The sequence below is a fragment of the Mercurialis annua genome, linkage group LG2, assembly GCF_937616625.2.
Source record: "Mercurialis annua linkage group LG2, ddMerAnnu1.2, whole genome shotgun sequence".
NCBI classification, from domain to species: Eukaryota; Viridiplantae; Streptophyta; class Magnoliopsida; order Malpighiales; family Euphorbiaceae; genus Mercurialis; species Mercurialis annua.
This window is the reverse complement of record NC_065571.1, coordinates 45,040,822-45,056,708: the sequence shown is the minus strand read 5'-3', so window position 1 is coordinate 45,056,708 and position 15,887 is coordinate 45,040,822. Positions and strand designations below refer to the sequence as shown.

At 34.0% G+C, this 15,887-nt stretch overlaps 2 protein-coding genes and 1 long non-coding RNA gene across 3 annotated transcripts; 2 read left to right on the top strand and 1 right to left on the bottom strand.

Annotated features, from left to right (window-relative positions):
• The first annotated feature begins 541 nt into the window (after nt 1–541).
• On the top strand, nt 542–2,561 carry LOC126670353 (structure-specific endonuclease subunit SLX1). The gene is made up of 4 exons (XM_050364061.2): nt 542–681; nt 873–1,011; nt 1,461–1,594; nt 1,672–2,561. Exons 1-4 carry the CDS (start codon nt 560–562, stop codon nt 2,321–2,323), a joined length of 1,047 nt encoding a protein of 348 aa, XP_050220018.1. The 5' UTR covers nt 542–559; the 3' UTR covers nt 2,324–2,561.
• A 774-nt stretch (nt 2,562–3,335) lies between these two features.
• On the bottom strand, nt 3,336–5,622 carry LOC130015173 (uncharacterized). Its single transcript, XR_008790194.1, has 4 exons — nt 5,281–5,622; nt 4,317–5,199; nt 4,176–4,233; nt 3,336–4,094 (listed from the first exon to the last, which is right to left on the bottom strand). It is a non-coding gene; the product is annotated as an uncharacterized LOC130015173 (long non-coding RNA).
• A 1,080-nt stretch (nt 5,623–6,702) lies between these two features.
• Nucleotides 6,703–7,614, top strand: LOC126668588 (uncharacterized). The gene has a single exon (XM_050361776.1). It carries the CDS (start codon nt 6,703–6,705, stop codon nt 7,612–7,614), a length of 912 nt encoding a protein of 303 aa, XP_050217733.1.
• The last annotated feature ends 8,273 nt before the right edge of the window (nt 7,615–15,887 follow it).

The following is a 15,887-nucleotide window of genomic DNA, read 5'->3' as shown; positions in this document are numbered from 1 at the left end:
GTGCTAATATTATCTCAAATTTAAATAGAACTATTTTAAAATTGTATAATTATGTTATTTATTAAGTTATAAAAAATTATTATACTAGTTATTTATATTTACATTTATAGTTATTTATTTAATTTATATTAAAGATAAATTAAGAATTAACTTAAATTAATTTTTTTAGTGTAACACATGATGGCATCATCAATTGAAAACAAAAGAAATTAATTACATAGCCTAAATATCATGGCAATATTTTAGTAATTACTAGTATTATTTTTAAGGGAAATTCTTACCTAGTCCCGGTCCATGAATTTTCCATGCACCTATCCAATGAGGTGTTAAAAAATCTAATACAATTTTCTCTCTCTTTCTATTATTTTCTCTTTCTTTTTATTTTTCTAACACCTTATTGGATAGGTCCATAAACTTTTCATGAACCGGGTCTAGGTAAGAACTTCCCTATTTTTAAATATTGATTTCAAATTCCAATAAATAAGACAACGGTCGAATTGCGTCCAACTCCAATCCGAACAAAAAGACAGAGTGAGAATTAATTACTGCGAAGAAAAAAATGGGGAAGAGAATGGCCAAAGGAAAATCTGAAGAACACGACGATGATGAAGGAAAAGGATTCTACGCTTGTTATCTCTTAACTTCCCTATCTCCTCGCTTCAAAGGCCACACTTATATCGGGTATGTTTTCATTCACTTTTTTTTTGAATTTTTATAATCTCTGATTCATAATCAAGATCCACCCCAATCTTTTACCAAAACCCACTTCAAATTTATTATTCTATGGATTTGATTCTTGATCTTCTTGGCAGTATTCTGTAAAACCCATTTAGAATATGTTAAAATGATTGGTTTTTTGTTTGTTCTTACAGATTTACAGTGAATCCGCGGCGGAGAATTAGGCAACATAATGGTGAAATTAGAAGTGGAGCTTTTAGAACCAAGAAAGGACGGCCTTGGGAAATGGTGTTTTGCATCTATGGTTTCCCTACTAATGTATCTGCTCTTCAGGTCTCTTTAATTTGATTTTGTTTTGGCTAAGCTTTAACTACAAAATTATGTTTTTGAGTTGTTTAAAGAGGCTGTTGATGTAAAATAGGCTTGTGGGTATGTCAAATTCTTGATCAAGATCTTGCTTCTTAAATTTGGAATTTGAATTTTGAAAAGTTATCGATCTTTGCATTTACTCTAATTTGATGTGTTGGTTTGATGCTTTATATGTTGCATGGGAACTTGTTGAGTTTTACATTTGGGCGTTCCGTTTTTGTTTCTTGAAATGCTTCTCAAATTGTGAAACTCTATATGCATTAGCTATTCTTGAAAGCAATGCCATTTTTCTGTTTTTTGTTTTGCTATTTCTCGTTTCCGTTTCCGTGCTTTGTTAAATTCCCAGTAACTATATTGAAGGCTATTCATGTATGCTAACAAAATGAAGTTTTAAAATGGATATGAAAATGCAGTTTGAATGGGCATGGCAGCATCCAATGGAATCATTAGCAGTGAGGCAAGCAGCTGCATTTTTTAAATCATTTTCTGGCGTTGCTAATAAAATCAAGCTTGCCTACACTATGCTCAACCTTCCAGCTTGGCGAAGGTATGACTGCTTCTCTGATGTTTATGATAATATTCGGTTTGATGGATTCTGAATGGCATTTCTCTGTGCATTTCTAGCTTGAACATCACTATTAACTTTTTCTCAACGAAATACTCAACACATTCTGCTGCTTGCACAAGCTTGCCAGAGCACATGAAGGTCAAGGTTAGCCCCATCGGCGACCTTCCTTGCTATTCTACAGCTGAAGATGAAGTCAGCGGTAATGAAAGTTACGACAGCATTACTAGTTTAAGTGAAGCCCGGAAAGAGAGCACAGTTAAACTCCAATGTCACTCCATTGATGGCATTGGCTGCAATGATAGCAAAGATGATTATTCGGTTAGTGACGTTTCTTCAGGTAATTCACACGACAATAATGTGAATTATGAAAGTTACGGATTCAATGAAGAATACGGCATGAGACAACAGGGAAGTACTTCAGCAGAATATCCACCAATTTTAGAAGTAGATGATGCGCGGCTGTTCAGTCCGCTGGTGAGAACAGCAGAAAATCCAGCGATTTTAGAAGTAGATGATGCACGGCCGTTCAGCCCGCTGGTGAGAACATCTTTCCTTTCGGCTGGCTTCGCGAGCCACGAAGAGAAAGCAATGGCGGTAGAAATAGAAGTTATAGATTTGTTGTCCCCATCTCCAGATTGCAGAATTATGTCAAGCAGAAAGAGGAGAAGAGTATTGAATGTTTGTCCTCAGATCATTGACTTGACCTAGTCCGTAGATTACCAACCAATAAATAAGATCACTGGCTTGATATGATCTTTTGTAGCTTGTTAATCAAATATATAATTATGTCAAAGTTGACTGTAAATTCATTTTGCAGTCAGCTTGTTCAGACATGGCCATAATTATCATCTGCTATAACTGTATTCTTCCTGTACAAGTACAATGGGAGTGAACATCTAAAGGTTTAAATCAATTTTATGAACTGAAAGAAATAAGAATTACACTAGGAATGTGTGCCAAGCTGATTAATCAAACTGTTAATATAACAGTTCTTTTAGAAAAACTCATTTAACAGAAAATGTGTTCCCAAGTTGAAAAATCACATTATTATGTTTAGGGTTGGTTTGGTTGAAAGTCAATCATGCATATGATTGAGCAAACAAAAAACTTTGATAAATTCCCTGAACAAGTTTAAAGCAGACTAAAAATTTACATCAACATTCAATGTGGGAATTGAGTTCAAGACAGGACATAGGGCGTTTATGTTCCTGTTCTTGTTGCTGTAATAAGAGTACTGAAAAAAGTATGTGATATGATAAGTATGATTAAATGCTAGAGAAATCTTTTATGTGCAGTGATCATATTTAATTTCAAGACTTTAGGCTGAAGAGTAAAAGTAGACAATAGTGAAATTTTTGTTGGTTTTTATAGATTGTGAATTGTTTTTTTGCTGCATTTCGCTGAAGGGATGAGATTTGCATTTTCTCGAAAGCTTGTTGTTGTGTGCATAGATACCTCAGAGGGAGTCTGTGCAGCAAGCTTTGTCATCCGTTGCACCTTTTTGGAGCTCATGAGTCTCGATAAAACAGCTCGAAATAATTATTATCAAAGTCAAAATGATATGTTTGGGGAGAAAACATGGGGATTTTCCATAAATCTGAGCCGAATACGAATTAATGTAAGAAAACAATACGATCCACGAGATCCTTTTTATGATAATTCTAGAAACTTGACAAGCTGAAGTAATTTGCACATTTATAGTCAACTGTTCTAGATTTATTTCTGTAAACATTAAAGAAACCCGTCAAGAGTGCTGGATTTATTGATGAAAAGTGAAAACAATGGAAATGATTATGCCACTGTCCAATTTTCTCAGTAATTTAACAAGTATTGGCTAGAGAAGCCACAATTCAAATTATTTCCATTTATTTGATCTGCATGGGCAAGAAAGCTGCCCGAACTCCATGCTCGAACACAGTAACATTTCCTTTACTCCAATATTTCATTGGCTATGGGAAATGTGGGAACTATATCCACGGGCACCTGAAAAACGCAGAAATAGACAAAATAATACGGAAAAAAGAAACCAGAATTAACAATATTTACAAGTGCAATATCGCAGTGCAAGAAAATACGAGTCTAGTTGTTTCCTTCTTCTCCATCTTTGTAAAACATCCATCCTGTTGGACATAAGACTTGCTGGATATGCACATTCCTACTGATATTCTACTGCTCTTACTGAGAAAGTTTCTTTAAGCATGCCTAAAACAGTATTCTACACAATACTAGATGATGTAAGGTAATTACTATGTTGATTTCTGAAGACATTTGAAGTTCCCCTGTCTGCATGGTTTGAGAAAACGAAGTCCTCGGCGATGCAGTTTGTATCAGGAAGATAGATTAGATGATTAAACACACTGTAGGGGAATTTTTATAGGTAATCCAGTTTGCGTAGCATAATTTTAGACTCATACCTGAAGAGCCTCTAATCCTTTTGCCCGTATAGTTAGAATTTTCCGACTTCAACCGCCCCTTCAAGCTTTCAATAGAAAACAGCATTTATGGTCTTAACATTTTATTAAGAGAAATTCATTGACAAGGGTAGCTAGAAAGAGTATACCTTAGCAGAATCAACGGAGAAAGTTCCATCAGGGTGCAAGATGAATGCTCGTCCTTTCCTGTAAATGCTCGAAAGATACAGAATAATAAGAAAAAGTTGACAGAACAACAATAGGAAAAGATTGAGGAATAACTTGCTTACCCATGAGCTTCTTCTAAACCAAATCGAACTGACCGAAAGCATCCGGCAAGAAAAGACACATACATAGACTCCACCAAACCTGCAGTCCTCGGACAGACACACAAAAACAGTTATACAGACAAACAGATAATTTAGAATGGTAAACAGTTTGAAACAGAATTAATCGGCAGTTATTCAACTTCGGTCTAAACATCTTCTTGGACCATTTGACATAATTTTGATAGCCATACTGTTTCAGACAGTAAGCACCAGAATTTGCACCTCACAAAAGTCTTAACCCTGAGCCTACAACTGTTCATGTCAACATATACTCAACAAGTCTTGCCAATTACAGAATTTCAAATCAAGTTATAATAGGTTCAATAACTAAATGGGGCACATAATTATATACCAGAATGTCACAGAATATCTGAGTGAGTATAAAGCTTTATGGTGATAAGTCAAATATATATTGTAGCAATTAAAATATCAGAGAGATTAATGCAGATTAAAGTTGACAACCTCCGCACACAGGAGCATATCGATTTAGCTGCTTCTGTAGTGTCGAGCTCTGCGTGTGGTGTTCTCTTTATACCTTTGGATGTTACAATGCTGTGAGAAGTTCATAGCATGTACCTGCTATTTATCTTTGATAAAATATCAAGACAACATAGACTGGTAAAACATGTTCCCTTGCCAAAAAATTAACAAGTAAAAGTTTGCTATGGCGGCAAGCACAGTACATCTTTGGTTTGGTTCACGAATATTACCAATTCCATTAGATAATATAAGCATTAAATAACTCACTTGAAGAGTAAAAGCCTCCAAAGGAATTGGATGTACAGTTGTTACGAGGTACACATCATCGTACTCATTATTGATAAAATTGCCATCATTTGTGACACTGCGTAAGATGTGGAGTTAACAGCTAATTAGTTATAGGCTAAAGGAATTAGAATTAAAGAAAATTAGTTGATACACTAACCACTGTTGAAGATATACAAAAAACAATTCAAATGCATCTTTTGGAAGAGTAATGTCTAGCTCTTCCTGAAGCTCCCTCCTGAATGTAAATCATTAGCATACAAAAATTAAAACAGGCTAAATCCATTATGAAGTTCCTATACTACTAGCTCTTATTTTATTTGATCTTTAACAAATATTTTGTATTTAAGTTGTCCCTTGACTATTTATTTTGTACATAATGTGGTCCTTTTTTGGACGGAATTTTGGGAAATGTCATTGTCTTAATTCGCATGAAATGATGACTTTTGATGCCTAAAATTACCATGCATGCACAAATTAAATAGTTAAGGGCAGAGTTAAATGAAAAAAGATTTATTTAAAACCGAGTTAAATAAAAACTAATAGTACAAGGATTTTACGATGAATTTAGCCATTACAATATTAGCAACTAAGCATATACACACACACACACACACACACACACACACACACACACACACACACACACACACACACACACACACACACACACACACACACACACACACACACACACACACACACACACACACACACACACACACACACACACACACACACACACACACACACACACACACACACACACACACACACACACACACACACACACACACACACACACACACACACACACACACACACACATGTATAAGTGCATAAGATTGATTTTGTATAAACTAAGCTAGCAGTTATAAGAGAAGATTCAGCAGCAGAAATATGACCAGCAGAAATGGACAATTATTTTAAAATAAAAAAAGCCTTGAAAAGTGGATATTCAAAAAAGAACGGAGGGAGAACTCTCTCACAGCATACTGCTTTGGTATAACAGACTGGATTCTGTTATAACAGAATTTCTTGCAACAGAAGGAATTGATCATCTCAGCCTCTTGAAGATGATTAGCTCATTCACCTCATGCACTCCTCATGTGGATTCCTTCAGCATGCTCCAAGAAGAACTTATGCCACGTGTGTACAGTCACACTCATTGTGTGTGTAGCAGTTATTCTGTTAGGAGTAATTGATTAGATTAGTTAGTTTCTTTAGCTAACTATAAACCTTCACTATAAATATAAAGTGAATGGTTCTTGTAAACTCAATCTTTTCATTATCAATAAAGATTAAGTTTTCATTATCCGTTTCATGGTATCAGAGCTTGAAATGTTCTCTCTTTCAAAGGCAGTTACTTTTTCTCAGATTTTCTTTTCTCACCTACCAAACACTATTTGATTGAATCGGTAATTGATCAGATCTTCTTTAATCAATGATTACTTTCTCTTGATAAAGAATCAGTAATTGATTCTTCTTCCTTCTTTCATTATCTTCTCTAATCAGTAATTGATTTCTTTTCTTCGTTTTCTTTGCTCTAATGGCGAATATGAACTACAGAGGTGATTAGCCTATGGCAAGTCCTTTTTTCTTGCATCCAGGAGAAAATCCTTCTCTGGTGCTAGTATCTTTTCTTCTTAATGGAGGAAACTATCACAAATGGCAGAGATCAATGAAAATGGCCCTGTTATCTAAGAACAAGTACAAATTCGTTGATGGATCAATTCAAGCTTATGCAAGGGATGATCCAATGTTTGAAGTCTGGGAGAGATGCAATACAATGGTGATGTCTTGGATTTACAGGTCTGAAACACCTACAATTGCTGAAAGTATTTCTTGCTTAGACAATGCTTTAGATATTTTGAATGATCTCAGAGATAGATTCTCTCAGGGAGACAGTTATAGAATTGGTGATATACATGAGGAAATTTATTCCCTTCAACAGAATACTTCTTCTGTTATAGAATATTACACACATCTGAAAATTCTTTGGGATGAAATGGTAAGCCTAAGACCATTTCCTATGTGCATTTGCAATCCAAAATGTTGCTGTGCAGTGTTGAATACATTGAAGACTAATCTGTCTAATGATCAAGTAATTAGGTTCTTAAAAGGGCTTAATGAAAGTTTCTCTCATGTTAGATCTCAGATTTTAATGTCTGAGCCTCTACCTCCAATAAACAAGGTTTGCTCTCTTGTTATACAACATGAGAGACAATTCTCTGCTCCTAAGCATAGCACTGGTGATATAAGTGCATTTGCTGCTGCTAGAAGCTATTTGTATAATTCACAAGAAGCTGAGTATGAGACAACAGAGAATTCTAACTTCTCTGGATATGAAGGAAATTGCTATCCTGGATATGAAGGCAATATCAATTATGTGAGAGGTAGAGGAACTTCTACATACAGGGGAAGTTACAACAAACCTGGATTTGCTTTTCCACCAAACAAGGGAAAATTATGTTCATTTTGTGGTCTCTCTTGATATTTGTTACAGAAAACATGGTTTTCCCCCAGGTTACTAGTCTAAATACAAAAAGGAGAAAAATTATTTATGCTCATGCAGGAATGAAAAATACCGCTCTTGATGATAATGCCTCTATGAACAACTTCTATCATTCACAGCACATGATACCTAGTATTGGTAACTTCCATCAACAAATTCCCATGTCATCTGCAAATGACAACTTCAACACAAATACCATTTTTCCCTTCACTCCTGATCAATATCAGAAGATAATGTCTCGCATTCAACCTCAGAATGCTGGTACACATACTCAAGTTGCTGAGCCTTCTCAAGTTAATTCTTTAACTGCAACTTTCAAGAGTCCAACTCCAGGTATTGTCTGTTCTTGCCAAACTGATAGCAAAAACTTTAAAGACCTATGGATTCTTGACACAGGAGCCACAGATCACATCATTTGTGATTTTAATTCATTCACTGATTCAAAAGCAGTGACTGATGTACATGTTAAATTGCCTAATGGAGACCTTATTAAAGTAACTCATATGGGAACAGTACCTATATCATCTGCACTCATACTGCATAATGTTCTGCTTGTTCCTCAATTTAGCTTCAACTTGATTTCTGCAAGTAAGTTAACTAACAGCAAACAAATCTGTTTAATTGTTCATGGTGATTCTTGTTTTATCCAGGATCTTCCCACCTGGAGGATGATTGGGTTAGCTGAGAAAAGACAAGGACTCTATCAATTGGTTAAGGAACACAAAACCAAAGTAGTTACTAATAATTCTTTTTGTATCAACAATGTCAGCAAAAACATTGTTTCTGCAGATACAGGCTTATGGCATTGCAGATTAGGACATCTATCTCCTAGAATGCATAGAATGATGAAAAGAATAGATTCTTCTATTAATGATTTTGTACATCAAGCTTGTGATGTCTGCCATTATGCCAAACAAAAGAAATTACCTTTTCCCATTAGTTCTTCAGTTTCTAAAATCATTTTTGATATGATTCATGTTGACATATGGGGTCCTGTACCTACTTCTTCCATGCATGGCTACAAATATTTTTTGACTGTGGTAGATGATTGCTCACGTTTCACTTAGATTTTCTTCATAAAAAACAAATCAGAGACTAGAATTCATCTAAACAACTTTGTAGCTCATGTTCTCACACAGTTTGAAAAGAAGATTAAGATAATCAGATTAGACAATGGTCTAGAGTTTATGGATACTGCTTTTTATCTTACGCATGGCATAGAACACCAAACAACTTGTGTGTATACTCCTCAGCAAAATGGCATTGCAGAAAGGAAACACCAACACATCTTGAATGTTGGAAGGGCTTTGAAGTTCCAATCTTCACTGTCTATGGATTTCTGGGCACACTGCATTCAACATGCTACTTACTTAATAAACAGAACTCCTTCACCAGTACTTCATAATCAGACTCCTTATGAACTTCTCTATGGAAAACTGCCTGTACTCCAGAATTTAAAGAATTTTGGTTGCTTATGCTTTGCTAGCACTATGGAGTCTACAAGAGGTAAATTTGATTCAAGAGCCTTAAAATGCATTTTTTTAGGATTTCCTAATTCCACAAAAAGATACATTCTTTATTGCATTGCAAACCAAAAGCTATTAGTTTCTAGAAATGTGGTTTTCTATGAAACTATCTACCCTCATTCTCAACTACCTTCTGATACAAATACTGCTTCCGCTCATGCTTCTGATCCAATTTGGGACCAATACACCCCACCACCTATTTCTCTTTCTCCTTCTTTTTCTTCAATCTCATCATCACCTCCTGGCTTTGGTTCTCCATGGATGGCTAATATTGCCTCACCTTCACCTTCATCCTCTCTTTTTCAACCAACTGATTTTCCTGAGCTAAGAAAATCAACCAGAACCTGTGCCATGCCTTCTCATCTTAGAGATTATCCAGTCTCTCTCCCACCTTCTTTAACCAAATCTACAACCAGTCCTCATGTTCTTGCAAATGTGCTATCTGATTCTAAACTTTCTCCCCATTATCAGTCTTTTGTCCATAACATTGATACTTTTGTGGAACCAAAGAATTACAGAGAGGCCATACAGCATGATTGCTGGAATTCTGCTATGGTAAGACACCTATTGGGTGCAAATGGGTCTACAAGACAAAATTTCACTCAGATGGCAGTCTTGAAAGATGCAAAGCAAGACTAGTTGCTAAAGGATATACACAACAGGAAGGTTTAGACTATCTAGATACTTTCTCTCCTGTTGTTAAAATGACAACAGTAAGAACATTGTTGGCATTAGCAGCAATTCATAATTGGCACTTACATCAGCTTGACATAAATAATGCTTTTCTCCATGGAGATTTGCATGAAGAAGTGTATATGTCTCTTCCCCCTGGTTTTACTGCAGATTCTTCTAGTCAAGTCTGCAAACTACAGAAATCATTATATGGTTTAAAGCAAGCAAGCAGGCAATGGAATGCCAAACTTACTGCCTCTTTACTTTCTCAGGGTTTTCACACTTCTACTGCTGATCCATCTCTTTTTATCAAGAGTTCTGGCACTTCTTTTGTTGCATTACTTGTCTATGTAGATGATGTTATAATTGCCAGTAACACACTTGAAGAGATTACTGCTGTCAAAACTTCACTACACACTGCATTCAGTATCAAAGATCTTGGTCCTTTGAAGTATTTTCTTGGTTTAGAGGTTGTCAGGTCATCTAAAGGTATTTCTCTTTGCCAAAGGAAATATGCTACTGATTACTCTCAGACATGGGGTTTCTGTTATCTAAACCAGTTGCCACACCAATGATTATATCCAAGAAATTGCATAAGTCTGATGGGACTCCTCTTTCTGATAATTCAGCTTATAGACAATTGGTTGGCAAGCTTGTGTATCTTTGTGTCACCAGGCCAAACATCTCTTATGCTGTCCAATAGCTTTCCCAGTTTCTGGATTGTCCAACTTCTTCTCACCTTATTGCTGCACATAGGGTTCTGAGATATCTGAAATCATCTCCTGGCAAAGGTCTATTTTTCTCCTCCACCTCTTCTCTGCAAATCAAGGCCTTCTCAAATTCAGATTGGGCATCATGTGTTAATACTAGAAGATCAATTTCTGGATTTTGTGTTTTTCTAGGCACATCTTTGATTTCCACAGTTCAAGATTAAGTCATTAATGTAGGATTTTGAGTTTCAGATTAAGGAAGTCCAAGAAGCAAACTACAGTCTCTAAGTCCAGTTCTGAGGCTGAATATAGAGCTCTAGCATCTTTGACTTGTGAACTGCAATGGATCTCCTATCTTCTACAAGATTTCCACAGTTCATTGCCATTGCCAGCTCAAGTTTTCTGTGATAATCAGTCTGCTATACAATTGGTTAAAAATACAATCTATCATGAGCGTTCTAAACATATTGACATTGATTGTCATATCATCAGAGAGAAACTAGCTTCTAGTTTGCTGCATTTGCTTTCAGATAGCTCAGAGAATCAGCTTGCAGATTGTCTTACAAAGCCCTTACCTCCAGCTTTGTTCTCTTTTAATGTGTCCAAGCTTGGCCTCCATAACATGTAAGCTCCAGCTTGAGGGGGGCTCTCACAGCATACTGCTTTCTAGTATAACAGACCGGATTCTGTTATAACAGAATTTCTTGCAACAGAAGGAATTTATCATCCAGCCTCTTGAAGATGATTAGCTCATTCACCTCATGCACTCCTCGTGTGGATTCCTTCAGCATGCTCCAAGAAGAACTTATGCCACGTGTGTAAAGTCACACTCATTGTGTGTGTATTAGTTATTCTGTTAGGAGTAATTGATTAGATTAGTTAGTTTCTTTAGCTAGCTATAAACCTTCACTATAAATATAAAGTCAGTGGTTCTTGTAAACTCAATCCTTTAATTATCAATAAAGATTAAGTTTTCATTATTCGTTTCAAACTCTTTATCCATAAGATGTTATCTATCCAACAAATTTTCTACGATGATGTTATTTATATTAAAAAGCATATTTGTTGTACCAAAAAAGTAGTACATGAATTTTTTAATTTAGAATAATCTTATAAAAAAAACAAGTATGCTGTTATCGAGCACATATATTAAATTTGGGAGGGTACTGAACTATACAGAAACTACAAAATCACTACTAAAAAAAGGATGTAAGGGGATTAGAAAAATGGTCCTCTTATCTTTAAAAAATAGTCCTCTATTCTTTAGGGGACAATTAAATTGGTCCCCTGAATTTGTCCCTATTGCCTGCGTCCCCTATTCTTGCGGGGACCAAAAAAGTAAAGTTGTCCCCATTTTGGGGACGATTATTGTCCCTAAATTTAGGGACGAAATCATCCCCTTAAATAGGGACCAATATTGTCCTCATTTAATAGGGACAATTTTTGTCCCCAATTTATAAGGACGACTTTTATCCCTAATTAACAAGGACGACATTTGTCCCCGTTTTTGGGGATGATTTTCGTCCCTAATTAACAGGGATGACTTTCATCCCATCCGCCAGGGACAAATTTCATCTCAATTAAATAAGGACAAATTTCATCCCAATTAAATAGCGACAGTTTTAATTTTCTATATGATACTAATTTGTCTGTCAAATAATATTATAATTATTTAATTAAAACATAAAAAAAAATATTAGAAAATAAAAAAATCTAAATATTTAATATTATTATACCATTTCAAAATTGAAATATAAAACAAATATTCATTGTCATTAGTAATTATGTCTAATATAAAAAAACAAACTAAAAAACATTCAAATAAAAAAAGTTTATTCACCAAAAAATGTCAGACCTTTGCGTCTCGAGTCAGATTTAGCCAAACCTTTAAAAACCACCAGATTTAGCCAAATCTTATATGTTATGTGTCAATTGTAGCCATTTTTGAATCGAACCGAAATTGTTGCCCACATGTCATCCATGTCACCTACAACTCAGCAAAATTTGCTCACATGGCACATTCACTAACCCAACTTAATCAAACCAAATAAATCAAATTAATTACTAAAATTCATATTTCAATTATCTCAACATTATAATATTAAAAAAAATTCCCGTTATTTTAATTAATTTTAATCAATCAAAAATCGGCCGCCACTAAGACACATACGAAAAACCGACCGCTGGAATAATTTTTCAACATAATTTCAGAAAAAAAAAATTAATCAAAAATTCAGACCCACCATGGTGGTGGGTCTGTCCAAAAATGACAAACCCATCACCGGTGGGTCTGTCACATCACCAGTGGATCTGTCACAGACCCACCGGTGATGGTGGGTCTGTTCTCACAGACCCACCAACAGACACACCGCCGTGGTGGGCCTGCAAGGTGGGTCTGTAAGACAGACCCACCGGTAAAGGACGTGATTTTATTTGACACTTTTTAAATGACGTGATTAAAATGAGAAAATGTATAAAGGTGGTGATTTTATATGGAATTAACCCATTTTTTTTATTATAAAAGCGTTCACCTATATAAAACGTACCATTTTCATGAAAACACAACATTTTTGCTTACGTGGCAAGCCTAAAATATAGTTTATTGACTTTTTTATAATAAAAGGTACTCCCATAACCCATTCCTAATTAAATGACGTTTTAGGCATGTGCACACAGATTAAGGAATCATTTAATATACACAAAACTTCCTAGAATGCCTTACTGCAGCTTTGTCAGTATTTATAGTATCAATATTTTTTCATAGCAAAATTGCAAAACAACGTATAACCTTCTTCTGCCATTATTAAGGTCTGCCATTACTGCTCAATATTTCACTCATTTTTAGTTTGCTCCTTTCTTCTTCATTGAGTTTCAGATCTAATAACAATGTTTGAACTTTTTCTTAACTCAATTTTAAATCCAAAACCAGCAAAATAATAAATCTGGTTTTCTTTTATCATTTGGGTCTCAGCTTTTAATGTTTGGCCATCACCATCTTACCAAAACTCATCCATCAGACCTCCATCGTCCACCACCACCTCCAAATCAACCGCCGCCATTAACAGATCTACAATCACCCTTCAGATTTGAAGGAATTAAGAAAATTAATGAAAGTTAGAAAAAAGAAATTAAATGGATGAAGATTAATCAATACGTAGTTAAAGCTCTCTTTAATAAAACTCTTGAAAATGTATAGTAAAAAGATTTAGAGAGAAGATATCTTTTGAAAAGAAAAATAGTCTTTTGAAAATAAAAGTCATTTTAGGTAAAAGGTGGTGTTAATATCCAAAACGTCATTCAATTTGGAATATCATGAAATGTCTAAAACGTCATTCAATTTGGAATATCATGAAATGTCTAAAACGTCAAATAATAAGGAACGGAGAGAGTATAATCCAATGACTTTTTTGTAATTCACGAAAAGTTTAGTGTTTTTTTCGTAACAACGGAAACATTTTTGTAACAAAATATATGGTTCAGTGACCATTTTGTAAAAAAAATTATTTAGTGATATTTTTATAATTTAAAAAAACTTTAATAGTTTACAGAATTTAATATTTTATATTAATTTTAAAATTTTCATATGGTTCAGTGTCCTTTCAAATTTGATACCTATTAAGCACAAAGAATATAAATTCTGTAAAGAATTGTGTCACCGACTGGATAAGAGAGGGCGGCGGTGGATTTAGGTAATTAAGATGTGGCTGTTGAGCAAAAGACACACCGATAACATTTTTTCCCTTTATCTAATATTCAAAACCGCGTTTGATGATTGTCTCTGCTCAACCATTACTTTTGGACCATTTTCTTTTCTCTCTTAATGAATACATGCTGCTTACTTATAAGTTGCAGACTGATAAATTTTTCTATAAAATGATTATGAATATATACTATATTTCAAAGTGGACAAAATTTTAAATTAATAATATTATTTTAAATTAAAGTTTTTATAATAAACAATTACCTACCTTGCTTTTTATATACATTATAGTTTTTTTAATAATTTGGGGAGGAGAAAGTGCTTGTGGGAGAAATCGAACCCACAACCTAACAATTTAGGGCTTTTTACATAAACATCTAATATTTGCAAAAATATATTTTATACGGGTAAGAGTTTTCAATATGAAAACTACCATCCACGCTGGAGATCATTACTTTTATACGGAAAAAATATATTTTCTACTCCAAATCAAATCCTCATAAACCAAATATTTTTCTCTCTCCTCAATTTTCTCTCTCCTTTCTCTCTCTCAACTCACCTTTTGTTCTTCACACCAATCCGCCTCCGCTGTTCCATTTCCATCGTTTCTCTTCCATTGTTCCACCTCCATCGTTCTGCCTCCGCCGTTCCGTCTTCGTCTCGCCGTCATCTTTCTTTTATCATTTTGATTTCAGATTTGAATTTTTTTGTTCTTTTTTTTTATTTTCATATCTGTAATTTGTTAATTGTTTACTGTTTTTTCACCATTAAACATGTATAAAAGAGTATCTTTAGAGAATCTAATACTCATTTCATGTTATGTAGAATAATTTTGTGATTTTATGTAATAAAATTATGTTATTTCTGCATTTTTCTTGTGTTTCTGCGTTTTTTTAATTCTGCAGAACGATTTATTGATGATGATTGATTGCTGAATTATTGTAATATCACAGTGTTTTTGATTTTATGTTGACTTTATGTTGATATTATGTTGCTATCAACTTATTTTTTTTTATTTTAACATTGGCAAATAAAATAATATTGTCTGTGAAATAAACTAAAAAATTAAATTAAATTAGATTGAGACTAGATAATGATATGGTATCATTATGGAAGAAGACAAATAACGAAGTTGAATTATTGAAATGATACAGTGTTGACATTGTGTTAATTTTCGGTTGATATTTTGTTAATTTTAGTATTTGTGAAAAAGAAAATAATGATGTTAAATTATTATGGTGTTACAATGTTAATCTTATGTTGATATTGCGTTAATATTATGTTGATATTTAGTTGATTTTATCATCAACGAAAAAAAACACATTATATGTGAAAATAAAATAAAAAAATTGAAATTAAATTGAAAAAATGTTGAAAAAATAAAAATTAGTATAAAAAAGATTGAAAAATTTGAATCAGTTAGTTTATTACATATGTTGATATCAACATAACATCAACACAATATCAACACAAGATCAATATTGTGACATTATAATAATTCAATATCATTATTGTCTTTTTCACCAATGTTAAAATCAACAAAATATTAACCGAAAATCAACACAATTTCAACATTGTAACATTACAATAATTCAACATCTTTATTTGTCTTCTTTTCCAATGCTAACATATCATTATCCAGTC